This window comes from Daktulosphaira vitifoliae, unplaced genomic scaffold (assembly GCF_025091365.1).
Source record: "Daktulosphaira vitifoliae isolate Bord-2020 unplaced genomic scaffold, ASM2509136v1 Scaffold_2, whole genome shotgun sequence".
Classification (NCBI taxonomy): domain Eukaryota; kingdom Metazoa; phylum Arthropoda; class Insecta; order Hemiptera; family Phylloxeridae; genus Daktulosphaira; species Daktulosphaira vitifoliae.
The window spans coordinates 29,738,599-29,766,513 of record NW_026099573.1 but is presented as its reverse complement, the minus strand read 5'-3'; the positions used below and the strand labels follow the sequence as shown (position 1 = coordinate 29,766,513).

The window sequence follows — 27,915 nt, the reverse complement described above, 5'->3', positions numbered from 1 at the left end:
AGCTGGTTCTTCAATTTTTTTCGAAATATCATGAAATTTAGTTTTTAAGTATTTATAATAATTAATAATTACAATTATTATCATAAAACATAAATGCTTATATATGTAATGTAATCATTCAAAATCCAATAACTATAGTGTATTGTTATTATTAGCAGTAATAATAATAATAATAATAATAGTAACAATAATAATAGTAGGTATTAGTATTTTTAAATTTACCATACACTTGAAATATAGTTTATATTTAATTAACTGATAACATTAATAAATACATTTGAATGATAATCAGTTAATATAAATAAAATGTACATTTATGTATTATGTATGCATGAAAATTTAAAAATAAACACACTAAGCAAGTATGACAAAAAAACATTTATAGTGACACTCTGGACCAAATAATGCCTTTAAATCACATTTTGTCGCCAAAACAATCATTAAAAAATGAACCGATCGTTTGATATACATGAGGTCGAACGCTATTCAATCCATGCGCTTCATCTGGATAAGTCTATAATGCAAATTTTCATTATATTTTTAAATAACAGAATAAAAAGAAGCAAGTCCAATACGAGACTAATATGATTTTGATTTTTAATATGTTGAAAATAATCGGTGCAAAATGACATTTTAACCTATTTTTTTGGACCTTTAAAATTGTTTTTGTAAAAGTTTATAATAAAAACAAGTTGAATTTGTTACCATAACTTTTAAAACAACTTACAAATTTGAAATTGACATCATTAAATAGAATATTTTATGAGAATTAGAAGAATTTTATTGTTAAGATTAATATGCAGTCAGTAAATTTTATAATTACTATTAAGTAAATTATACAATACATTTATCAGAAAAGCTCAATATTTGTTTGCATTTTTATCGTTAAAATAGGTCAAGTGAGAGCTGAGAAAATAAATGACAGTCACAAAAAACCATATAGTAAAATAATTTTAATATGAATAAGAAATTTCTTCTCGTGAGGGGAGACTACAGTGATGGGATCCTTGATCATTATTGAAGTCATTGAATTAAATGAGATAAAAAACAAATGAGTTGAATATTTTTTTTAACTTAAAAAGAATTAAGAAAAAAATCTTAGCCACAGGCGGGTTTGCTTCCACATCGTACTCCAAGCACGCAAGACTCAAGTGTTATCGACTCGACAACCTTTCATCGCATTCGTCGACCGAAAAAAAATGGCAATTTAAGCTAATTCAAAATTTCAAAGTTATTTTTTCAACTTAAAATAACCAAAAAAAATTGAAATAAGTTTAACTTTCTATGCTTTGTCAATTAGATTTATATAATATTTATGAAAATCTATGTATTCCCCTTGAAATATTTTAAAATAAAATACAAAACCCAGAATTTTAACACAAAAACATATTTTTAAATAAGCCATTTTCACCAAGAAGAAAATCCATAGTTCAAAAAAATTTTCACCCATTTATGGGGAAAGAGGGAATTTTTTCAATTTTGGAGGTAATGTCTTCGACTAGATTCAATTTTTGATCTTTTGACGTATTGTTATGTATTGTTATACATCAAAATTGGTCCAGTGAGAGCTGAGATTGAGTGGTAACAGACAAAAAAATACACATCATAGTAAAATTAATACCTTCTCAGCTTCGCATCGAAGCTAAAATAAAGTTGACATCCTTTAAAGTTATAAGGAATAAATTAAAAAAAGTAATTAATAACTAATAAATCAATAACCATATAAAATAAAAGATACCAAAAATGATTTTATTAACATAATTATTATTTGCAGAGAAATCTTGTGGTTTATGTTAAAAGAATCACCTTGTAGAAATAATTTTTTAGCAGGGGAGAAATTAAATTAGATCTCCCAAAGATTTTGCTCAATTTAAGTGGTTTTTGGAAGAGAACATTTAAAGTAAGTGCATGGCGGAGTCGGAATATATATAATAAATAACATACTAGTGAAGGTTTTACTATAAAATTTTAGTTAGATTTTCAACTTTAATTTAAACTTGAAGTATTAAAAGTAAATTACTAACTGTACCAATATTGAAATGTAATTCCTTTATATTACGCAAGTATAACTATGTTAATTTTATCTTTTCACCTGTTGCCTGAAGAGCACAACTTTATGTTCAAGAACATTAGATAACATCATTGACTGTTGGTAATGTACGTTATCGTCAAAAGTACCATGAATTAACATAAATTTTTTACCACGAATATTTTCAGCATAAGTTATTAAACTAGCATTTTGATATCCTTGTAGGTTTTCTGAGAATAAACCCATGTATCGTTCAGTATAAATTGTATCTAAAAAATGGAAATGAAAATAAATATTTATTTAATTTTTAATCAATACATGTTAAAACTTTCAAGCGATTTTTGTTGAGCTTAAAAAGATAATTTTTAATTTTGGCTTAACGACAGGAAATATACAGATGTTTAATAAGTAAGGAACAGGTCGATTGTTACAAACAATAGGTATAATAAAAACCTGTTTCCTTACTTACTGAACATAGTTATATCTTGCGTTTAATCTCATTTTTTCGGTGATAATTTATTTTTTAATCGCATCATTAAAATATATTTCCAAGAATTTCCGTCCTTAATTCTATTCTTCTTTGGCTTTATATTAAATAAATTATCAGTTATTATATAACTAATGATACAGATTAGAAAAAAATATACCGTAATATATCCAATCAGTGACGGGTGCTACAGAAAGAGCACACTTAAAAATTTTTTTGTCATCTTTAGCTAGCGCCATACCAGAAGTGAAGCCACCATAACTCCATCCCCAAATTGCAGTTTTCAAACTATCGACGTATGAATATTTTGTTTGCAAGTATCTTAATTAATGAAATGTAATTAATCATATTGAATTTTACAAAGTAAAAGTAAATTTATAACCAGAGTAGGAAATAATTCACAGGAACAAGTTTAAAATGTTAACGTTATTAGAGTTAAAAATTGTTAATTTTTTTAAATGGAATTAACTTCAGTATTTATTTTCAGAAATTGTGTTTAAAACGCTTACTTAGCAACGGTTATTTGATCCTCAATTTCGTAAGTACCCAATTTCCTGTAGTTAGCAAATAGATATTTATTGCCTCTTCTTCCACTTCCACGACCATCAATTTGTGCAATAATGATATTTTTATCGACACTAAAATACTTATTCCAATCCAAATAAAATTTTTTTAGTGCCAAGTTTGATCCAGGCCCGGCATAGCTGTAGAAAAAAAACTCACCATAATTAGTTATAATTTTTTTTTAGTTTATTTTTGGATATCCTCACGTATTTACGAGCATAGGATATTTAGTGTCAGAATTTTCATCTAAAGTTGGTGGAAGTATAAGCTTAACTCGAGCTTTGTAATCATCTAACAATGGTACATCAATGAATAATACTCGTGGTAAGACTATAGATTTTAATGATACTTTAAGATCAATATTTAAGTCCCACTCTAACAATTGTTGGCCATTCTAGAAAAAAGAGGGTAAAAACATTATTATGGTAATCATTTTTACTATATAATAAATCTACTGACACATTACTAAGAATAAAATAAATTATTACTAAATACTTTCATTAAAATTAAGAGAGTATAAACATCAACTAGATTACATAAACATAAGTCATGTCATAATAATTCAGTTTTATAAAAGGAATAACCTAAAATGACCTAAAAATTATAAGTTAAAAATTAAGACCTAAAATTACATTTGGCGAGGTAAACACTCGAAAGTTTAAAGAAAAATGTTTTACTTAGAATATAAAAGGCTTTTTTCTAATTTTCCTAAAATAAGTGTCCTTTGCATGCACAAAATATAAATTGAAAAAGAATAAAATTCTGTTTAATTTTTAAAGCTTTTATAATTTAAAATCTAAAAATAATAGAGTAACCCCGTGTTCTACCAAATGTTTTTATCTATACTATATTTATCATAAGAACGTACAATAGAATTCATAATGTGGATTTCTGGTACGTCAGGTCCACTGCATGTGTGTGTAAAGTAGCTACCACCTTCACTCATCGCTATTGAGCTGTACTCACACGTTCCTGTACAAGTTAAACATTCCATTTTACTATTTTCTAACGCTTTAATTTTGTACATATATTCTTCTTCTGGATTTTCTTCAGTGTTTGCTGTAAAGTATCTAAGAATAAAAACTTAGATATATTATGTTACATTATCTATAGCTGTTGTGTATTTTTGATTATCTTACATTATATTCGATTCAAGATTCCATTTCAAAAGTTCAATAACTTCAAATGAGCCACTCGTAAGGGCTTTTAATGTACCATCAGGTTGTACTAAATTGACATGCCTGTAAAATTCACCATTAGCTTGTTTTACAGGATGTATTATGGCTAGGGAATTGTTAATTCCTACTAATGGTGTTTGAGTAAAATCCAACCAACCTTGATTCTGGACTAATTTCGTAACCTATAGTAAAAGTTTTTCTTATATAAATTGTTATATTTACTTTAAAAAAAAAAAAAATTTGACATTGCTAATGTTGGGTATATGTAAAACGTGTCTCCCCTATTGTTTTTAATCATCAACTAGATTATTGTTTCCCTTTTTTAGCTTCTTTTTTCTTGTAGTAAATTTTTAAATTCACATCATCAAAATATACCCAGACGTGTCCATCCTAAATTTTATTCTTTAGTCTTAAATTTAATATAAAAACCGATAACTGAAAATTTGAGACATAATTTTATGTAAGCCTCGGCAGCAAAATTTAACGTACATCTCTAGACGTAAATAAAATACGAGTTTACTATTTAAAACCAATATTTATTATTTAGGTTATTTTGTTACACGATGATTTTCCAGATGTTTATAATTTTTATGGATAAGAATGTTTTCTGTTGTGTACAAAAAAAATTACGAATCAACTTTACTGAGAATTTATGTTTTTAAAATTTTTTATATGCATAAAACACTATTAAAATTTAATATTTATTTTTATTCTCTACTGAAAAATTGTTAAAATTTACATCATCTTTTGTAATGGAGTTACAGAATTGTAAAGTAACCAATATTAAAATAGCATTTTAATTATCGTACTTAAAGCTTAAAATTTTTAGCACTTTGTTAAAGGCCGTTTTCAACTAAAATAATTATGATAATAATAATAATCATCATCGTTAATTATTAATGGTTTAAGGATATTCATAATAAGCGTTTAAAATATACAACATTTCCATAATACAAATTAACCAAAAATTTTTAATTCAAATTTTTGTGGAAGAAATATACTTACAATATTTAGTTTTATTTCATCATCACTGACAATATAATGAGCAAGCCGAGTTTCATTTTGAACTCGATTCATCCAGTTAATAAATAAATTTGAATCGTCTGACCACAATACGTTATTTAATATTAAATCATTCCTAAAAAAAATTAATTTAATTTTAATTATTACAGTAATACTTAACTTTCAAGTTTTTATTTTAAACAAATCTATTAAAATTTTATTCTAAAATGAAACTCAGTACGGCATGTTATAAAACGTGCATCTCATGCGCTCTCAAATCTATCCAAAAATAAGAAGTTTATACATTAGTTCAATATTGCCGATCAACCATTCAGTTACTTATAAAATCTTAAATAGCGCCGAATTCCCCAGTTAACACAATAAGCTCGTGTTTAAGGCGCCATTTTTTTAGGGGCGACTAATTCTGATGAACGAATAATGATTTTTAATATAAAGTATTTTTTTTCATATGTAGAACTGAAAGAAATTCAAATAATTATAAAATGTTTTTAGACCACCAACGATTGGATTATCTATACAGTAATAGATAATAGATAAAATGAACTTAGATACCATATTAGAAAATCTTATTAGTATTGAACATTAACAATTTAATTTAGAATTTTTTTTTTTTTTCATAATTTAGATCATATTTTATTTTATCAATTTATTAAATTAAAGTGTCTTTTGAACATCATATATATTTTTTTAGTTTTTGATTAACAGCTGTAACTTTATTTTACGTCTTTAAGATGTCTGAGTACCGACCTTTATTCAGGGGTCGAATATAGGCAATTTTGCGGTTTTTACATGTTACGCAGTGCCGTTGTGTGAGAAATAAATGATTATTAGTGTGAGTGTCCATTATTGAGAGTATTTTCGTCGTGATATAGTCGATAACAAAACCGGTTGTGTACCTGCCTTATTTTTTGATGCAATACGATTATATTGAAAACTACGCACGTTTATTTTATGTAGTATAAAAACTATAGTTTAGCACCAGCCTCACTGTAAATTCTTATAGACGCGTCATGATTTCACAAATTTTAATTGATTATAAAAATAATTAAACTATTTATTTTCGACGAGTAAGAAAAACTAAATATTTACAGAAAACAAGTTAAATCATATGAGATCCACATCGATTATTTTGAAGTTATAAAACTATAAAAAAACTAATTTTAATTATAAGAATTCAATTTACAAAATTACATTATTTACACACTAAAATATTTAAGTTTTATAAGCATGTTCTTATGGGAAGTCCATAACATCAGTTACTTAGTGTAAGATCTAGTTTGATAACATAGTGTGCGCGACTAAGAAAAACACGTTATTGTGTCAGATTTAAAGGGAAATTATTAAAATATAATGCTAAATACATCAACAAGATATATTTTTTGATCTTATGGCGTATCGTTGAACAATAACAGTCCAGTAGGTACAAATATGGATAGACACACAAGCAAAAAACACATCATAGTAATACTAATATCATAGTAAAACTAATACACCTTCTCAGTTTTCTATCGAAACTAAGAAAGTGTATGAAAATTATTTTCATATATACGTACCTCACCAGATTTTTTTTTTGACGCCACTTATAATGTTAATATATTACCTCTATTTTTTTTTTTTTTTTGATAGCAATATTTTTTTATGGCCCCATTTTTTTAGCGACACTTATATAGGAGGAATACAACAACAAAATTTGTTTCTTACAATGGAATGATAGATTTGCAAATAAGATAAAAGCAAATAATCAAATATCGTATATACAGGTATAATATCAAGTATGCATTTGTAACTATTTTTAGGCAGTAGGTATTGCCCTATGCAACTCTATGGGCAATTAAATAGCTGCTGCGGATAACGCACATACGCGCACGAGCATGTCAGATGTAACAGCTACTGTTTGAAAACCATTAGTTTGACCGTATAAAACAACCCGTTTTGTTCCATCAATACGATGAAACTACTGATGCGATAATAATTCTGAAAACAAATTTGAATTCAGTATCATGTCACTTAGGTCAGGCCACTTTTTTGAAATTGTGATTCCTTCAACGTAAAAATTTTAAAATTATTCGAAAATGTAAACTGTACTAAAGGGTTAAAAACATCAAAATTTCAAAAATATGGCCTGACCGATACCTAAGTGACATGATGCTGAATTCAGATATGTTTTCAGAATTCTTATCGCATCAGTAGTTTCGTCGTACTGATGGAACAAAAACGGGTTGTTTTTGACTAAAAAGTGGTCGGTACCAAGACGCCTTAAAATTGTTAGTAATAAAAAAAACAACTACATTTGTACACTTTAATACATAGGCACAACAAAATTAAAATTATTAAGAGCTATTTACTCGCTTTAAAAATTATTTCCATAAATAATTATAACTAATTTACTGCATTTCGGGTCTACCTCTCTGACCTCCTCTTAGTTATGGCTATACTTATCATACTTATATTATTCAGTGCTTACAGCGGTACACTGCTTGATTCCAACATTAATCTCCAAACCTTTAGTGACACAATAATGAAGCAAACATTTTCAAAAAAAAACAATAAACATTAAAAACATTGTTAATTTTTCATATTTTATGTGTATCATCCGAGCGATTTCATATCAACAAGAAAATTTTAGATTTCTAAATCGAAAAACATATAAGGTCAAACAAAATTATTTATTGCAAAATATTAATAAAATTATTTTCTAAATAAAAATAAAAAGCAAAAACTTATAATAATGTTTTGTATGTAGTTATTATAAAATTAATCTAAATAAAACTATTTATTTAAGAAAAATTAATCTTTTGAACCATTTGAAATTTTCATATTTATACTTTAAAAATGGTAAAAATTCTAATGATATATAATTAATGACTTAGCAAAAAACATTTGTAATAGTCAAATAATTATGATTTTTTTTAGTACGCTATGTATTGGAAAACGAGTTATCCCATTCTACACCATATAATAATTTTGCTCTATATAGAGCAAAACGAGGAAAATATATTCCTTAAATTTATAATCACAAAAAATTATGTCACAAATATATTTTCTGTTCAATCTGAATTAAGAATAAATATGCAGTTAATAAATTGTCTATTAAAATATAAATAAAAAAAAAACCCAGCACAGTGGAGTGGCGGCACGGTGGGGTCGTAGCAAAGTTGGGTCCAGTATAGATGATATCCTACAGTGATTAAAATCACTATCATAAAAAACGCTTCGATGCAAAACTGTAGATAGTGTTTAATTTAAAAAAAAAATTTGTCAACAAAGTAGGTCAAGTGAGAGCTCAGAAAATAAATGATAGCTACAAAAAAAAACCACATAGTAAAATAATATTAATATGAATTTCTTCTCACGAGAGGAGACTACAGTAATGGAATCCTTGATATTTATTGAAGTTATTGAATCTAAATGAGATAAAAATCAAATGAGTTAAACATTTTTTTTTAACTCAAAAAGAATTAAAAATATAAAAGTTCTATTTTTTGTACAATGTTTCAAGTTTTGAACGCCCCCTATATATGGGGAAATTGTCCAATTTTAATAAAAAGTATGTCAAATGAAAGATACTTATAATGTATTTAGCAAAAAAAAAATTTGTGCTAATAATTACATTTTTNGAAAAAAAAAAATTGTGCTGATACATGCATTTTTCGAAAAGTTAAAAGTTATAGCATTTTTAAGTTGAAAATTTAAAATCGAAAATTTTAACACAAAAATAGCGTTTTTTTAACTACGACAGCCGTTTACATGCAGAAGATAAAGTATCGGGACAAATTTTTTTTTTTCATTTTATAGTACATAAAATAAGCTTTAATTTGATATATGTTTAAAGGACGCAGTATTTCCGGAACATTTTCAAAAATTAAGTTGAAAGTTAGTTTTTGTAAAAAAGTTGCTATTTTAAATTCCCCCCAATGAGCAGGTTAAGTGTTAAATTTTCCAAAAAATTATATCAAATGAAAGGATAATATCTAAGGTTTTAGTATAAAAAAAAATTATGTTGATTTGTTTATTTTTGAAAAAATTATGGAAGTTTTAAGAAAAAAGAGTTAAAAAAATTACAAAATACTACCGATAATTAAAATTGTAATTTTTTTGGATATTTCCCCCATTTGCTGGGAACGAGGGAAAATTTTTCAATTTTTAAGGGTAATGTCTTCAACTAGATACAATTTGTGATCTTTTGACGTATTGTTAAAAGAAATCGGTCCGGTGAGAGTTGAGAAAAAGTTGCAACAGACATAAAAAAAAAAAAAAAACACATCATGGTAAAATTAATACCTTCTCAGCTTCGCATCGAAGCTAAAAGGGAATTTAAAATATATGTTTATAATTTATCAAAACATATAACAATTATTAAGTTTAAGAAATACATTTATATTTTGAGTTTGCCTACATTTGTTTAGCTAAAATTTAAATTAAAGTTAATGAATATTAACTACTATCTAATAACCATTCTTATTGTTGTTTACTTCAAGACGTAATTATATACTTTAAAAATAACTTATTACAAGAAAAAATTTAAGAAAATAAAAATTTAAATTGTAATGAAGAAATATATTTTGTAATTATGAAATATTATGAGACTTCTTATTAAAGTGACGTATTTATTTAAACTTCTAGTTTTATATTAATATAAATTTAATACACTAAAATAATCGAAGATATTTTTAAATTATTTCTAACTTAATTTCAATTTATTTTTATTTTTATACATTTTAAATATTAATAAGGAAATTGATTTATTTCTACTTGTTATTTTATCATTTTTAAAAGTAAAATCAATTAAAAATGTTTTATTTATATTTTTAATATATTTATATTTTATTTATATATTAGAGAATTTTAAAAAAAGTACAGTTTATTTTCATAACCTTGGTAGTATACAATTATTCTAAGAGTATAGTAATATAATAATAACAGTATAATGAGTACATGTATATCTAATTGTTTTACATAACTCATTTAAATAGGTAGGTTTTTTTTTGTATTTACAACGAAAGAATCTTTTCAACTAACTGCTGAGTCAAAGTTAATTCCACGAAGCCATATATTATTTTTAAACAATGAATTTTTAATTTAATAAATAAAGCATTGCTATGTAATATAATAGTAATGTATATTTTTATCGAATAATCAGTGTATTTTCAGTACTTCAGTAGTCTAAATATTTATTTGGAACCATAACCACCTCATTTTAAACGATTCAATAATCTCAGAATGAAAATTTGCTACGAGACTACATACCAAAATAATTTTTTTATTAAAAAAAAAAACTTACTCATTAATATCCACAGGTGGTGATACTTTTATTAAATCTTTTTTATTCAAAAACTTCACATAAAATTCTACAATAGGATTAGGCGTACCAACCTAAAAAATATTTTTAACACATATAATTTTTATTTATTTATTAATCTATTTAAATATATAATCACAAATATTATTTTACTTTCGGGTAATGAATGCCAACATTAGACGGATATTGGTACCTTAAGTTACCCGGTTGTCCGTACAAAGGCATAACCATAATTGAAACATTCACATCATTAAACGATGCGAATGCTAATTTTGTGCCAGATTTTGAAAACCACAGAGCGCTGTTAGAGCTCAGTACTTCCTCTGAAACAATGAAAAGTGTTAAATACAAAAAATAAATATATTATTAAAAAAAATTCAACACTAAATTACTGCTAGAAAAAAAAATGAATCTCCATATTTGGTCGTTTTATTCATGAAAACAATTGTTTATAAAAACAATTAAATTATTTCTTACCAATGGTAGGTTTTTTCAGTTTTTTTCAATTTAGTAGATTTATTTTTTATTTGAAATTGCTTAAATTATTAAAATTTGAGAGAAGATTACAAATGTTAATCTCATTAATGTTAATTCATAATTTAAAAATCTGTTATATAAAAAATTCTTAACTGTTTGACTTGCCCTAATATTGAATTTGTACATTTGTATGGCAATATGCAAATAAAACCTCTATTTTGTCCAAAACTGAATAATACAAATTAAATATATATATAATGTAGTTTTAGACTAAGTTATTACATACTTACAAATTTTGTAATTGTGTAAATAAAACATAGTCAGTCATTGGTAATATTCAAATTTGAAAGAAATGGCTTACCTTCGTAAACCCAATCTGGAATACCGTTGACAGTATTTGTATCTCCTGTTACAGTAATTTGTTCTTCAACTTGATTAAAAGCTGAACTTTTATAAAAAATATTATTTTGTTCGACTAATGCTAAAGCACTACCAATGGGAGACCATTTGGCTAATTGCAACTCTCTTGGCTTTCTGGTAACAGAATTTATCAGTGTTTGTTGAACTCTAAATAATAAATAATATTAAGTTAGTTTTAAACTTAATTTCTTAAATATAAGAAAAATGTTAACAATAGATAATGCATAATACATTGTTCAAATTATGAAATGTGACTTGAGAAATGTGTGTGTTGCATTTCACTTAAAGATAATATTATAAGTAAATAATTTAGCATATCGACGGTTAAAAGGCTATTTAGCGTAAGTAACACATTTTCAAAAAAAAATGAAGATAGGATTACACATTCTCAACTATATTTCTCCTTTTTGAATAAAGATGCTCGAGCAAGATAGAATAATTTTAATTAAAAAATAAAGGTTAATACATGAATCTTTATTTTTAAATTTAAAATGTTTAAAAAGGCAATAAATTATTATTCAATTGAGTGATCATACATAAATTTGATACCGATGTGTAAAACATAAAATACCCCTTTCTAATTCAGCTGAAATATAAAAAATACAATATTTTTGAAAGTAAGAGTGCCTTCTTGATTTAAGAACCTTAAGGCCTCATTTTTTACGTATCTCTATTTACGCCAATTATTTAAAAATAATTCTTCTTTTTCCTCGCCTTAAACCAAACTACTTGGGACTGGCCAATTTAAAAATAATTAAATTTAATATTTAATCTTATGTGATAAAGTATTTGCTTTTCCTGATAAACATTTTTTACATTGGAATTTTTTAAGTAACTAAATAATTAATTATGAGAAAAATGTTTGTAAACAATTTGTTATCAGTGACCTAATAGCTTTAACAGCATAATTTTTTAATCATGATCTTTATCGTTTGTTTTAATTGATGAAAATGATGCCTGAAGGTTGAGTTACTATGATAAACTACTATGATTTATTATTTGATGCAATTAATATCAATTAAAACGATGGTTAAGATATAATCGTGTCATCCTCAATAAACAATGAGATATGAATTTCATATTTAAGCATTTGAAATTGTTTGAAACATATAATTTCATTTGTTCACTACAATACACCTATTATCACCATGAACTACCACAAAGTGTTGTGCACTTTTATCATCTGTTCAGTTCTTTTCTTTGCATCGGTAAGTAATTCAATTTAGTTCTATTGTTTTTTTTAACACTATTATATCAACTTATTAGTTTTATAAAATCATGACTAAAACAATACTGGATAAATAAAATTAGGATAATTTTTAAGCCCTTAAGAAAAGCCTAAACATAAATTAAAAAAACTTTTGTTTTCATATTGGTTATTTAAGTTTTTTTAAATTTATATTTGTGATTATTTGATATTAAAAAGTTTAAAATTTAGTTAATTATATGTTTTTTGAAGGTAATGTATAGATTTATTGAACTAAGTTTCTATGACTGCAGTACAGCTATTATTTTTTAACTGCACTAGAATACAAAATATAAATAATAAGAATTTAGAATTTAGAAAAACATTGAATTTAAAAAAAAATTTTACTAATAGTTAAAATTTATTTATAAATAAATGTAATTTTATGTTAATCGTTTTATACGCAACTTGAATCATATTTACAAAACTTAAACTGCATTCCAATATATTATAATAATAGTTTTTTTTTATTTAGACCCAAGCAGTATTGAAACCTTTTCCGTGTCCCATACCATGTTTAAAACCAGTAGAAGTACCATGTCCTATCCCTTCATGTTTGGGAACTAACAGTTTAACATCAAAATTGAATGCATTATTATTAGCTAAGCTAATTTTGAAAAAGGGATTGACTCCAATACCTGCACCATACTTAGTACCCACTACTCCATCAAAACCTAGTACTCCACCTCCACCAGTCGAATCAAAACCTTGTGCTCCGTCTTGCCCACCACCAAGCCCACCACCTTGCCCACCACCTTGTCCACCACCTAGTCCACCACCTTGCCCTCCTCCATCTTTACCTGCATTTACCTTACTACCGCCATGTCTTCCATCACCAGCACCCTGCCAATCTTATTCTTCATTATTGGAATTAGCTCCTTTACTCGCTTCTTTAGCATCATCACTTAATCAATGTCCACCGCCTGCACCCGCAGTTGCTCCATTACAGTTGATTCCTATCCCAACAACACCAATAACTCCACAATACCAATATGAACAACAATTACTTTCACAAATTTTAGCTTCTACTAGTACATTGTCTACCCCATGCTCACAATATTGCTTCCCAACACCCCAACCAGCATGTGGATGTTAACAAGTCACACTTCAGTAAAGACTGAATTGTAAAATCTCGTAGAAAATTTCAAAATTTTAATATTATTATTATTATTATTGTCCAGTGTTAATAAATTATAATTTTAATTAAATTATATTTAATGTGTTACTCAATACATTTTTAAATAACAGTACATTTTAGCTTTATACTCAATTTAAAATTGGCTTAATGTAATAGAATGTGAAATACCGTTTGATTGTCCTTTAGAAAAACCTTGTAAGCAAAAAACATGGATATAAGCATAAAGTGGAAGCACAAGTATTTACATTTGAATATGCAAAGGGCTTACCCAGTTTTAACGTTGATCAGATCATAGTTAGCTGTAAAGGAATGCCTATAAACCTGAATATTTAACAACATGAATACGTTTTACTAGTTAGCGTAACAATAACAAGTTACAGTTTACCTTTCGGTAGCGATAGGCTATCAGAAGATATTCTTTGTTGGCTGATAATTCAAATTGAAAACATTTATCGACATTCTGAAAATAAATAAAAAATATAAACAGCCTATTTAAATTAATAATTGCATAGCATCTAAAGAAAATGTTGCATTACAATACGCTATTAATAAATTTACTAACCGGCGTAGAATTGGATGCTAAAATTAAATTATTCATAGTTTTAACATTAAACAAAACGATATGTCCATTGGCGTCCTTCATCAAAATTTCAGAATCTATATAAAATAATATATAGTTAGATAATAATAATTTTCTCAATTGATTAAATAGTTTAATTACCAGATATCCACGTGCCATTAAAATGATTGGGCTCATAACTTCCCTTCATTAATTCATTAAAATCTAATGTTTGAAGATTTGTTTGAGCTTCAGGTTTATTGAAAATATCAGTGGTAAAGAAGACTATTCCTCCTAATATAGCAATAACAACGCATAATAACACAAAAAAAGTTAACGGCCTGTTCTTCACATTCCATAAACATTTTTCCTAAAAAAAAAAACAGAATTTCATAAATTTAAGATATATTTATATGAAGGGTTTGAAAAAGATCCCTATGTTTAGTTTGTTACAGAACGATATAGAATTTTAAACGTTTCCGCTGAAACAATATAAAAACGTAAATTAGTAAAGTTCTCAAAACTTGAAGAAAAAACGATTTAGGTAAGACATTTCATTAGACTTAATTCAATCGCTATACCCAACAGAAGAAGGCCTTAAAGGCATCCCTACCTTCACTAGAAAAATATTTTTTTATGATTAGTGAACCCTATAAAAAGTGTTGTTTTTAAAAATAAAATTAATTATAAAAATTAAACAATTTATTATATTTAATAGTATAAGAACGAAACAAAATTGGTTTTATCTATTCTGTTCATTCAAGAAACAGAATATATTATAAGGTTTCTAATGAATTTCTAAACAATTTCAGAAAATGCAAATTTTTATTTTTATTTTTTATTTAAAATCACTAAAACTTTTTTTATAAATAAATAAATCAAAGCAAATATTTTATTGGGAGCACCTGAAATATTTGTTTTCATTAGACGTAAATTTTTTAGAAATCCTTCCCTTTTTTACTCACAGTAGAATTTAAAAATAGTAATTTTTGTATGAAAAGTGAACTTTTTCAATTTAAATTTAGAAAACATCTTAGAATTAAACGTATTTTTACGTTTTTTTAAAGCCTTAAACGTATTTTAAAATAAAGTGGAAGTTACGTACTACAAATTAAAAAATAAAATTGTAACATTTTCTATGTACTATGTGCTATATTTATATATGTAGGTAAGTTGCAGAGTAAGCTCAAAAACTTACTGTTTAAAGTTGTCTCTCTATCAGATCGTCCTGTTGTACTATTCTTTTATATTGATACGCAAAAATATATTATAGAGGCCCTTAATTTTAAACTTTTGAAATTCGAACTTCTTACTTCCAAAATTATTCTACCAAAAAATAAATAAAATCTACAAAATTTGGTCATGATTGATCAACCCTAACTCGTGCTGCAAGAGCATTATTAATTGAACTCCAGGGTTGTTTATTTTTTTTTTTTTAATATTCAAAAAATAACTCTAACAGTAAATATGAATATAACATAAATTATAGATCTAATAATTGTCTTTAAAAAATATTTTTACAAATTTTCTTAAAATTTCAATAAAAATTTTACCGTAAAAATAAAAACATTTAAAAAATTATATTTTCATCCAAAAATTTCCGTTTTTTAGAAATATTTTTATATTTAATAAACCGTTCATCATACGACTAAATGTGTTATACAAAAGTTATTTATCGTTACATTTACCAAAAATTATATTCAATAAAAATAATGTTGTATCTCTAACCCTTATTTGATATGTCGAATTTAATAAAAATTTCTAAGGATCTTAACTAGTTACAATAAAAATAATAATAATCTTATTATTTATCATAGTTTAATAAATATACGGTAGTAATATATATGGATTTCTATTATTAAATGTTAACTATTTTATATCATAAATTTTGTAGTTTTTATATTTTAATAAAATTTAACAATTAGTTATAATCATAGAAGTAATAACTATAAATAATGACCAGTAAATTAAAATACAGTCCATTTCTGTGCAGTCGTATAATAAAATCAATCGATAGTATTTTGTCAAATTGAATTTTTATTAAGTACTACCTAAACAAAAATTAATACACTCATGAAAAGCTAGACGATTTGTTCGATATATCCCACTCAAATGCGTCAATTATGTCTAATAAAAAGAAATACTTTTAGGCCTGTGAAAAATACAGAGAATATGAACTTAAATTAGTTCGCATTTGTTTAAATCAACTAATAGATTATTAGCTCAGAAATATGAAAATGTGCTGAAAAGGGTTTATTTGAGACTAGTTTTTCTACACCAATTTAGCCAGATTTACACTCCCTAAATACGTCTTCTAATAGACCTCTAAAAATTGAGGTAAAGTTCTAAAAGTATACAAAAGAAATAAAAAGGAAAATAGCTGTTTTTTGTGCGGTTTCAGAAGACACTAAAATTAATTATAGTTATATGTTTTTAAATATTAGTTATAAAAAAACATATACATTTTTATTGCTATTTTATTTATACCATTTTTCATTTAAAAATAAAAAGATAATAATAGGTTTCCATTTAACTTTAGTAAGTTACCTAAAATCTACCTTTAAAAATAATGTTTGTTTAAAATTAACTTGCTATTTATTATGGTTTATAAAGATAAATCAAATTTTAAATTGTTAATTTTTATAGAAAAATGATTTAACAATAAAATGGGAGTAGTATCATTGATAAATCACACCGTCAAAGTATTTAAATGGAAAATTATAGGAGATAAACGCCAGCTATATAAAATGATAAGCCAGTCAAATTTTTCCACAATTTTGTAAAATTTAAATTGACGCCAAAAATAATAAATCGCAATAGGTAAATACCAAAGAAAGCTACAAAAAAAGGTTGTCTTCTGTGGTTAAAATCTTAATAAGATCTTTGAGAAATATCAATACATAATAAGAGATAAGAGATGGATATGAAATTGTGTTACTGGAGATTTCGAATAATATTATTTATGAATTATACCCGAAAGTATGTTATAAGCATTAAGGGGACAAGGTTCCCTTCCTCTCACAATGCTTAACAATCAGTCCTTTTAAAATATTACCTCGAAAATTATCCGATTTATGAATATACATGATACACAAAGTTCTCAAACTCGTCTATAAATAATGTACCTTATTTAAAAACAATTTATTAATAGTTATTTATTTTGTTAATGGCTCGGACAAAAAATTTTTTTTGATAGAAGTTTTTTATCAATATTAAAATTTGGAAATATAAATTTTATATCTTAATAACTGTGTAAGAAGACTTTAAGATTTTTTTTTTTTTAATGACATAATTGCAATGATATATAGAAATACATGAAATTAAATTCTAATTAAAATTTATGTTTTATCAAATATAACTTTAAAAAATAACACATTTATTTATTTATAACTGTCTTCTATCCACAGTATAATTTTTATTATAAAAATCAATGCTATAATTCTGGGCAAAATGGGATTTTTGAAGGCTACAATGTAAAAATTATTTTCTCCTTATCTAGTGATTCGGTTTTCAAATCAACATTTTAAAAATAAGTGTCAGCTTCGTCACATGAATCCAACAACTTGGATAGTTGTTCTAGTCGAGGCCTGGCAAAAAAGAATGACAAGCAGAGAAAATAACATGCCTTGTTAAATCAAAAAGATAATTTTTTACTAATAATTAATGAATAATTTGAATAAACTTTTAAAATTAAAAAATTCCGTATGAAAATATTTTAATTATTTGATGGAAAAAAAATTGCCAATAATAGTTCTACTTGTTAAACTTTAATATATTTTTTGTTTAACTTTTCAGTATCTCATAGTAATTCAAATTTTCTAAGATTTAAACTAATTACTCTTTTTATATCATGTGTATGCTATCCTAACGGTTGAATCATTACTTCGTATCGTAAAATGCGAATTAAATAGATTAAAGTTAAATTAAAACTGTGACGTCTTGTCATGACAAGACCATGACCGTCTGAATGCGACATGCAACCGGCCGTGAAATGCACACTGCAAGTCTAACAACCTAAATATTACGAAATTTGTAACAGACAACAAAACATCCTGAGGAATTCAACGAGCGCTGCAAATTCGTCACATTTAATGAAATCACACATTTAACTTTACTAAAAGTTCGTTTAAATTTTATCTCTCACCCAAAAGTTTTTATAAGCACTGTTTTGGTAACGCATATCCGTGTCCATGCTGGACATGTTACGACGACCCGAAGATGAAAAAATGGTTTCCATATCAAATAACAAAAGAATCAGTCATTAAAAAAATTAAATCAAGAACGTTATTAACGTGGCTTTCACATATTTTGTCGTTCAAGTCTCGGTGACTATTGTATCTATAAGATAAATCACTAGATTATTTTATCAATAACTATTATCACCGCTCAAAAACGACACACGTCTATCGCCGGAGTTACACTCACGTATATGTTGTATCGGCCAACTTCATTTAAAATATTCAAGCCGTTGCATTATTATTGTAAAATATCGTGTGGATTATAACCATTACCACTACCTCTTAGGTGTCATCAACTCGGTAAGTGCGGTAACCATTACATACGAACGACGCTGCGCGTGTACGCGAAACGGTCTAAGACTGAACATTAACTGAAAAGCATGTTATGTAATTGTATACAATGTGTATACGATATTGCATGTGATATAAGCGACACATAGTGTGCGAGTGCGTGTAAAGCCGATCAAAAGACGAGTCGACCAGAATTTTGGGTTTAACACTCACCGATCACGCTCGTTGAATTTTGTAAAATAGTATGTAACTTTCTCAAAATTTATAATTGTATTAATTTTAACCTATTTGCAAAAGGTACTCGATATCGATATGCGACAACCGTGTTTCTTAGTATTAGCTAAAGATATCAAAAAGAGCAACGTGTAAATCCTATCTTGATCGAATAAGAATAATACCCAAATTCCGTTATTCTGTCTTTGACGCTACCTACTTCTTTTAAGCAAGTTTAGAGAAAGGATGAATGGGCGTATCTTTTAAAATCGATTTAAAAATATAATTTTCACTTAATTTTTTTGTGATTTAATACTAGTTTCATACGTCAAATATTAAAAAGATAATGAAACTATAAATACAAATAAATAATTGAAAAACAATTAATTATTCATTAACATTCAATTAATAGTATTGACTGATTTCCAAATATTTTATACATAATAATTAATACGTTACGTGAAACACTAGTTTTATCTTAAAAGTTGGATTCTTTAATTACTTGTTTGAATCAAATAAAATTATGTATTAACTTGTAAATGAAAAAAAGGAACTATCCAATTTTAAAGATTATATACGATTATTCATTATGTTGAGATAATGTTAAGATTAATACAATTTTTTTATCATAAAAAAAAAATACTTGTATATCATCTGTGTACAATTGACGTCAAATATTAAACATATTTTTAATTTAAATATATTACATGAGAAACTGGTTACTATTTTAATTAGTTAATAGAAAATATTAACAATTATTCACAAATTAATTTTCTCTAATAATGAAACAGTAAAAACAAATTTTATGGTTACCATAAAATAATAAGAGTATATTTATTAAATAGATTATTATAAAAATTTCAATCCTTTTTACAGTATACTTGTATATCCCTTTAACGCTAGCCACTCGATTTATTTTTTTAAATTATTTTTAGTTTCATCCCTTGTGTATTATAGAAGTGTCAACTTTAATATTTTTTTAAGGTATCATACATATTTAACTAGAATAAAAGATATAAAATGATCAAATTAAGAAAATGACTAATCAATAACAACTTTTTGACCAAAATTTGTTATAATGAGAAATGTTAGTGTTGACTCAATTTATTTATTCACTGAGTATATGAAGTATATGCTAATGGTTGACATTTTTAAAAAATACATGAAGTCATCAAATTTCTCTTAAATGAACATGATTGTAAACTAATAATAATTTAGTTGGCAAATTTTACACTTGAACATATTTTTTTTTTTTATAAAATACTTTTTTTTTAATTCTGTATAAACTACAGTTTTTGAAAACGTAAATATATGGTACCATGCCGTATTAATTTTTAATTTTTAGGATTTTAATTTAAAACCTATTAGATTCTAAATCGAATTTAGATAACTTCAGTAGCGTTATTGGAGAGAGACAATTAATTTTCCCCAGTTTAAATTTTCAGTACAAATCAAGGCCGGTAGAACTATACTCGTACTGAGCCTAGCCATACTGGGTTATTTAAATGTAATCTATGAAACATAGTAAAAATCAAAATTTTAGTCGTGTAAACAAAATTTTATTTGATTGGAAAAACATTTCATAATAAATTTTTTAAATTGCACAATTTTGCAATTTGTAATATAATTAATTAGTATTAATCATAGATAGTCTAATCTTCTGTTATCAATTATTACTTTACTTGAAATTAAACATTTTTATTATTTTATGTGTTTAATAACTTTACTATGAAGTGTTTTTTTAACGGATAAATAATATATCAGAAGCCTACAAACTAGCAAAAACGTTTAAGAAATACTATGTATATAGAGTGATTCACTTATCATGTACCACTTAATGAATTAGAATCTAATTAAAAAAATAACTAATTGATAACAACTTATGGATCAGTATTTCGAAAGTTATTAAAACATTTACATTCATATGAGAGGAAGAGTACGGCCGAGAAACGACTAATGATAAAAATAACAGTATAAATTAATAATAACTTCTGAAATACTGGTTCAAAAGTTGTTATCAACCAGGCATTTTTTTAATTAGATTAATATATATTAAATAAACTAGTTAATTAGGGATATTGCCATTTGAGGAATTAAACTTAACGCCCTTATAAAGTATAAAGGATGAACATGAAAAAAACTTTATGATTAAAAAATTGAGGGAAATATCGAGCTTAAAAAAAAAAAAAAAGAATTAAAAACACTAATACACTTTTTATTTTACGATTAATTAAGAGGATCATTAAAAGTAAATTACTCTGTATGTGTTATAATTGTAAAAAAAAGAAAATCTAAAAGCCATTTATTGAAAATGTTTTTTTAATATAGCATTAGTTTAATCATAAGAGATAAATTGCTAGCGGCTTTGTAAAATAATGGGCCATCAAAAAATTTACCCAATACTAGTTTAATCTGAAATGGCGACCCTTGATTAAAAAAAAAATTATTAAAAATAATATAATAAATTAACACATAAAATTCTTCAACCCTCTTTGAAAAAAAAATCTAAATGTTCTCTTTTTATTAATTAATGTAATTTAATTTTTTTTTCTTTAAATTATGACATAATTATTTTTTTAATTTATTGAGATAGCGAAAATAATTGAAACTGTTAATAATATGGATTTATAGAAGAATTTAAATGCAAACAATGTAAATAGAAATCGATTTCTTGCGAAATCTAAAAACATTGAAAAACACCAAATAATTACTTATTTAGCTGTTCAGTGATTTTAATGATTTAATGGTTTAACAAGGAAATTATCCTATATAGTATAAATATACTAAAGACAATTTATAAAACTCTGCAAACTATATCTTCACTTTATAATTTTTTTAATAATAGCGATACTGCTGATATTTAATTGCTTTTAATTCGACTACCCAATTAATTTTTCTCATACGAACTCAATTTTTCTTGTTTATCCTTGGCGTTTGTAGTTGAATCAACACAATTTCGAATAATTTACAATAATATTATATCTATCCTCAACGGCGTAATTTTAACTTATTATATTAAAATGGAACAATGTTGTAACGGTTAATTAAAGTTTTTGTTTTACTTTCGAACTTTCAACAACTATTTGAGAACTATAAATACTTATTATGTTTTAATAGATTCTGTTTTAATATAGTATAATGTTCAAAGTAATTTTATTTGATTAACTATTTATTTTTATAAATACAAAATATATATTTTTTACAAACCACAATATTACTTAAAATAGTTTAATTTATTTCAATTTAAATTACTGTTACTTATATATAATTATTATAACATGTCTTAAAAATTCATTAAGTGCAATACTTAAAAAATTTTATTTTTTAACGTTAATTGACACCATTAATTTTTAATTTTTTTTAACTATTAAAGACTATATTCTATGACATTAAATTTCGTAAGTTCATTAGTAATCATCATAAGTAAGGAAAAACGAATTTAAAACAATTTTTTTTTTGTTCTTAATTATTTTTTTTTATATGCAAATACTTATTTTTTAATAATAAGTAATAATATTAAAACTTAGAAGTGATAGAAAAAAAGTTTAATTGCATATTTGAAAACATCGAGAAAAGTTGATTTAGAAAAGTACATTTTTGTTTCTAATGAAAGTTCCTTGTAGTCCAGTGTATAAAACTTATAACTTTATTATAAGTAACAAACATTTTTTATTGAAAAGTATTGTGCCAAACTCCTTAAATTTTTATACGCGTTAAAAGTAAATAAATATACTACTACTTTATTATTTTTATAATATTTACGTTAAAGCGTACGTTTTTGCACTTACTGATAAGCTTAATTTCTTTAATTAATCTTTATATAATAATATTTTTATAAAATTTATTTAAATTCATCCAACTCTTTTAGTAGGTGCTTTCTAGATATTTTCCATGATATCTTCATGTAGCTATTCTGTATTAATTATACAGAATAAATTTTAAGTTGGATAAATTTAATTCATAAGACTTAAAATTTTGTTCGTAGAATTTGATTTTTCATCACATTGAATATTATTATTGTCAAACAATGAAAATAAAATGTACTAAATTAATGTACGAGTAAAAAAAGATGTTTGAAAAAAATATTACGTTTTATTTAAGTCAATTTAAAACTTAATATATAAATAATTATATCATTGTTTTTTTATCAATTCTACTTTTGTCATATCTATTATTTTGAATGAAACTGTATGTAGATAAAATAATTTTTAACAGCATATTGAGTAAGATATCATAATATGTGATTCATATTTTATTGGGTTATTAGACAGTATTTAATTTACGTAAAACAGACTATCTTTCTATTGTCCTAACTTAGTTATTGTTCCTAAAATTTGTTATTTACATTTTATTAAACAATATTTATAATATAAAAGTATACAGCCGTTAGATAAACAATTTATGTCGATAATTAAGGGCAAACATGTGTTAAGTATACATTTATGTATTTTTCAGGAATGGCTTTCATTTCACATATGAGATATACTAGAATAAATATAACATTTGACCACAGAGTTGTATGACGCCACAAGAGTATTTTATGTACCTCATTTGTGCACATGAAAACACACAATTTAAAATGTTTATTTTAATAATAAGTCATTTTACACAAAATGTGCATCTAACACATGCATGCACTTAGACATCAATGTAACATACATTTTTTACATGTTTAATTTTTAATTGATTAATATCCTTCTAAAATAAATTGAGTATGGATATTTTTTTGAAGAAGTACTAACAAATAACATTGAAATTTTTCATTGAATTTTAGGAAATATACGACGTACAAACTTAAGCTGATAAAATAATACAATTAGTGTATATTGAATTATAATACGATTGAAGGGTTGACGTTTGAATAAGCACACATCTAGGATAAGTTATTCGATATTTTACTAAAAACGTTGCTTATAGAATAATTTTTCATATAAGAACTATAAAGAATGATAATATTGAAAAATGATGCAATAATGATAATGATAAATAATAAACAAGCCAATAATGTAGTTTTTGATTTTTAGTATGAGACGACGCTTGAATTGACACTCAAATTTAATGAACTGTTTCAAATAAAAACGGAAGAATTTTGATATTGAAGATATTGCGCGAGACAAAGTTAATTAATCATTCTGTATATATATATCACTTTAATACTTACGCAGAGAGTATGAAAACTATGAGTAAGTAGTATTATCATAGTAATTACTATTACATCTTACGACATTATATATATTTTGTTTAAAGTTAAAATGACATATTGCTAAGAATGCTTGAATTGCGCCTGGCAAATTCATATTTTTTTTGTAAACTATGAAATAAATGTTTTCTAACATTTTGAAACGTTAATACATAAAGAAGCATTATGTTGATTTCANACTATCTAAAGATTTGCATCGAAGCGTTTATTTTTGATAGTGATTTTAATCACTATCAGATATCATTATACTTGATCCAACTATGTCACGTCACCACTGTGCCGCGACCCCCCTGTGCTGGGTTTTTTTTTTATCAACATTCATTGGCATCGGTGGATTGTGTGAGGAATATAGGATATAAAACTTCCCTGTGATAAAATAAATATATGGTCAAAATGTTTTTTTGAAGGAGTAAAATAAAAAAATGTCTTATACATAGCCCTCTCGAGACAAAACTCTGGGAACACCAATGGGTGAGTCATCTCTCCGAATATCGATGGATTTTAAAATATAAAAAGGTAATTACTATATTTTATAGACCCACTATTCAGAAATTTTCCAGGTTCATAATTAAAAAAATAATGATAAGTATAAAAAGAGCTAACAATATATTTAAGTGTAAATATACTGAGAAAAATTAAGAAAATAATATTTAATTTTATTTAAAAATGTTTTTTAGGAAGGTAAAAATTTAACTGGTTACTCCAACNAACGTATCAATATAATTTTTTTTTATATAGATGCTTGATGTCTTTACTTATTATTTGGTATATTTTTTTTGTAAATCTGACCCTTTATCTGCCCACAGGGGGGGATTTCNCAAAAAAAAAGCTAGTTTTTAATTTTATTTAATCACTGTCTGAATAGACACAAATAAAATTAAAAAGTAATACTAGTACTCATTTTTTGAAATATAAAAAATTTGTATAACATACAAATTATTGTAAATTTACAAATATATAAATGATATGTATAACATATATATATATGATAAAAAACCCAGCACAGTGGGGACGTGGCATAGTTGGGTCCAGTATAGATGATATCGGACAGTGATTAAAATCACTATATGCAAATTTGTATATAGTGTTTAATTTTAAAAAATTAGTAGTTTATTCCAAAAGCTAAATTATCTCCTAATTCCTTATTTATATTCTGATTACAAGTTTTATGATTTATAAGTGTAATATATGAATAAATATATATATATATATATATATATATATAATTATTCATATATTACACTTATAAATCATAAAACTTGTAATCAGAATATAAATAAGGAATTAGGAGATAATTTAGCTTTTGGAATAAACTACTAATTTTTTAAAATTAAACACTATATACAAATTTGCATATAGTGATTTTAATCACTGTCCGATATCATCTATACTGGACCCAACTATGCCACGTCCCCACTGTGCTGGGTTTTTTATCATATATATATATGTTATACATATCATTTATATATTTGTAAATTTACAATAATTTGTATGTTATACAAATTTTTTATATTTCAAAAAATGAGTACTAGTATTACTTTTTAATTTTATTTGTGTCTATTCAGACAGTGATTAAATAAAATTAAAAACTAGCTTTTTTTTTGATGATCATAGATGCAACTAAAATAAAATTGTTGGAGTAACCAGTTAAATTTTTACCTTCCTAAAAAACATTTTTAAATAAAATTAAATATTATTTTCTTAATTTTTCTCAGTATATTTACACTTAAATATATTGTTAGCTCTTTTTATACTTATCATTATTTTTTTAATTATGAACCTGGAAAATTTCTGAATAGTGGGTCTATAAAATATAGTAATTACCTTTTTATATTTTAAAATCCATCGATATTCGGAGAGATGACTCACCCATTGGTGTTCCCAGAGTTTTGTCTCGAGAGGGCTATGTATAAGACATTTTTTTATTTTACTCCTTCAAAAAAACATTTTGACCATATATTTATTTTATCACAGGGAAGTTTTATATCCTATATTCCTCACACAATCCACCGATGCCAATGAATGTTGATAAAAAAAAAACCCAGCACAGGGGGGTCGCGGCACAGTGGTGACGTGACATAGTTGGATCAAGTATAATGATATCTGATAGTGATTAAAATCACTATCAAAAATAAACGCTTCGATGCAAATCTTTAGATAGTGTTTAATTTTAAAAAAATTGGTGTTTTATTCCAAAAGCTACTTGATCTGCTGGTTCCTTATTAATATCTCGATTAAGATAAAGTATGTCGAATGAAAAAGGGTTTATTAAAAAATATTATTTCTCATAAAAAAATTGTGTGGATCCATAAACTTTTCAATAAGTTATAGCATTATAAAGTTAAATATAATATAAATAATAAAATCGAAAATTTTCACACAAAAATAGCATTCGGTAGCCGTTTTCACCATGAAGACAAGTCCAGAGGTCAAATTTTTTTTTTTCAAATTAAAGTATATTACATTAGCTTTAATTTAAGATATATATAAAAGTGTCAGACCTTCCGGAACATTTTCAAAATTTAAGTTAAAAAAATTAATTTTTTGTGAAAAAGTTGTCATTTTAAATCCCCCCTTGTGGGCAGGTTAAGGGTTCAATTTATGAAAAAAATATACCAAATGAAAGGTAATGATATTATGCATCTATATAAAAAAGATTTATATTGATATGTTCATTTTTGAAAAAGTTATGGCACTTTAAAGTAAAAAAAATTGAAAAAATTTCGAAAATTAGCGATTTTTAAATTTGTAATTTTTTTGGAGGTTTCCCCCTTTTACGGGGAACGAGGGAAATTTTTTCAATTTTTAAGGGTAATGTCTTCAACTAGATACAATTTGTGATCTTTTGACGTATTGTTAAAAGAAATCGGTCCGGTGAGAGCTGAGAAAAAGTAGTGACAGACACAAAAAAAAAAATAAATAAATAAACACATCATGGTAAAATTAATACCTTCTCAGCTTCGCATCAAAGCTAAAAACAAATTTTTTATTTTATATTTGTGTGCATAATTATTCACTAAAATTTATTTTTAAGCATAAGATAAATTATAAACTTACTACGGAGTTAGGCGAATGAAATACATCCGAAGAAGAACGCATGGTAAACTCCTCTTCGAGCCTGTTGGGAGGCATGTGAATGAGAAAAAATTCGAAATAATAAGTCAAACGATAACGATAACAAAAATGCCGGTCTCAAATATGTCACTTCACATTACTCAAGGTCGCCAAGATCAACCAACCGTACTCTTCAATTTTGAAACTTCTAATCGATAACAGTGGCAATTCAAATTTTTGCAATTATACTATAATTAATCTACGTGTTAAAGTAGGAATCAGCAAAATCACCGAACTCGTTCTTTGATTAATTAAAATAAAGAATATTAATATTACTCACTATCAAACGCAACGTCAGACGCAATGACGACTCATGAAAGCATTAAAAAATTATTCAAATTGATTATTATTAAAAATTTTCGATTATTTTCAAGAAAACAACATGTATTTCAATGAAAATGTACTTTTTATCAGAACAGTGACTACTTGTCCCGTGTAA

At 25.3% G+C, this 27,915-nt stretch overlaps 2 protein-coding genes and 1 long non-coding RNA gene across 9 annotated transcripts; 2 read left to right on the top strand and 1 right to left on the bottom strand.

Annotated features, from left to right (window-relative positions):
* Positions 1 to 226: 226 nt before the first annotated feature.
* Positions 227 to 27,915, bottom strand: LOC126897230 (venom dipeptidyl peptidase 4-like). 4 transcript variants are annotated; one of them, XM_050670659.1, is made up of 17 exons: positions 27,757 to 27,915; positions 27,420 to 27,675; positions 14,583 to 14,790; positions 14,424 to 14,518; positions 14,247 to 14,321; positions 14,130 to 14,182; positions 11,419 to 11,624; positions 10,734 to 10,903; positions 10,563 to 10,654; positions 5,264 to 5,396; positions 4,220 to 4,440; positions 3,949 to 4,150; positions 3,287 to 3,474; positions 3,026 to 3,220; positions 2,677 to 2,837; positions 2,093 to 2,298; positions 227 to 514 (listed from the first exon to the last, which is right to left on the bottom strand). In XM_050670659.1, exons 2-17 carry the CDS (start codon positions 27,492 to 27,494, stop codon positions 416 to 418), a joined length of 2,379 nt encoding a protein of 792 aa, XP_050526616.1. In that variant the 5' UTR covers positions 27,495 to 27,675; positions 27,757 to 27,915; the 3' UTR covers positions 227 to 415. The 4 variants fall into 4 exon arrangements, with proteins under 4 accessions (XP_050526616.1, XP_050526617.1, XP_050526615.1 ...); XM_050670660.1 differs by having other exon boundaries at positions 27,420 to 27,624; XM_050670658.1 differs by lacking the exons at positions 27,420 to 27,675; positions 27,757 to 27,915 and adding exons at positions 18,565 to 18,758; positions 18,846 to 18,990.
* On the top strand, positions 12,570 to 13,936 carry LOC126897284 (uncharacterized). The gene is made up of 2 exons (XM_050670784.1): positions 12,570 to 12,685; positions 13,199 to 13,936. The coding sequence occupies exons 1-2, from the start codon at positions 12,626 to 12,628 to the stop codon at positions 13,817 to 13,819; spliced, it is 681 nt and encodes a 226-aa protein (XP_050526741.1). The 5' UTR covers positions 12,570 to 12,625; the 3' UTR covers positions 13,820 to 13,936.
* LOC126897301 (uncharacterized) lies at positions 14,790 to 27,536 on the top strand. 4 transcript variants are annotated; one of them, XR_007702065.1, is made up of 4 exons: positions 14,790 to 14,964; positions 23,618 to 23,812; positions 23,937 to 24,345; positions 27,397 to 27,536. It is a non-coding gene; the product is annotated as an uncharacterized LOC126897301 (long non-coding RNA). The 4 variants fall into 4 exon arrangements; XR_007702063.1 differs by having other exon boundaries at positions 23,618 to 23,874; XR_007702064.1 differs by lacking the exon at positions 14,790 to 14,964 and adding an exon at positions 19,024 to 19,191 and having other exon boundaries at positions 23,618 to 23,874.

Excerpts from the sequence above, each read along its gene's own strand:
- LOC126897284 (XM_050670784.1), top strand. The coding sequence starts at position 12,626 with ATGAACTACCACAAAGTGTTGTGCACTTTTATCATCTGTTCAGTTCTT. Across the intron at positions 12,686-13,198 it reads CAGTTCTTTTCTTTGCATCG|ACCCAAGCAGTATTGAAACC; the intron begins GTAAGTAATTCA and ends TTTTTTATTTAG.
- LOC126897230 (XM_050670658.1), bottom strand. The coding sequence starts at position 18,657 with ATGGAAACCATTTTTTCATCTTCGGGTCGTCGTAACATGTCCAGCATG. Across the intron at positions 14,183-14,246 it reads TAGCCTATCGCTACCGAAAG|GTTTATAGGCATTCCTTTAC; the intron begins GTAAACTGTAAC and ends TTAAATATTCAG. Across the intron at positions 4,441-5,263 it reads ATGAAATAAAACTAAATATT|GTTACGAAATTAGTCCAGAA; the intron begins GTAAGTATATTT and ends CTTTTACTATAG.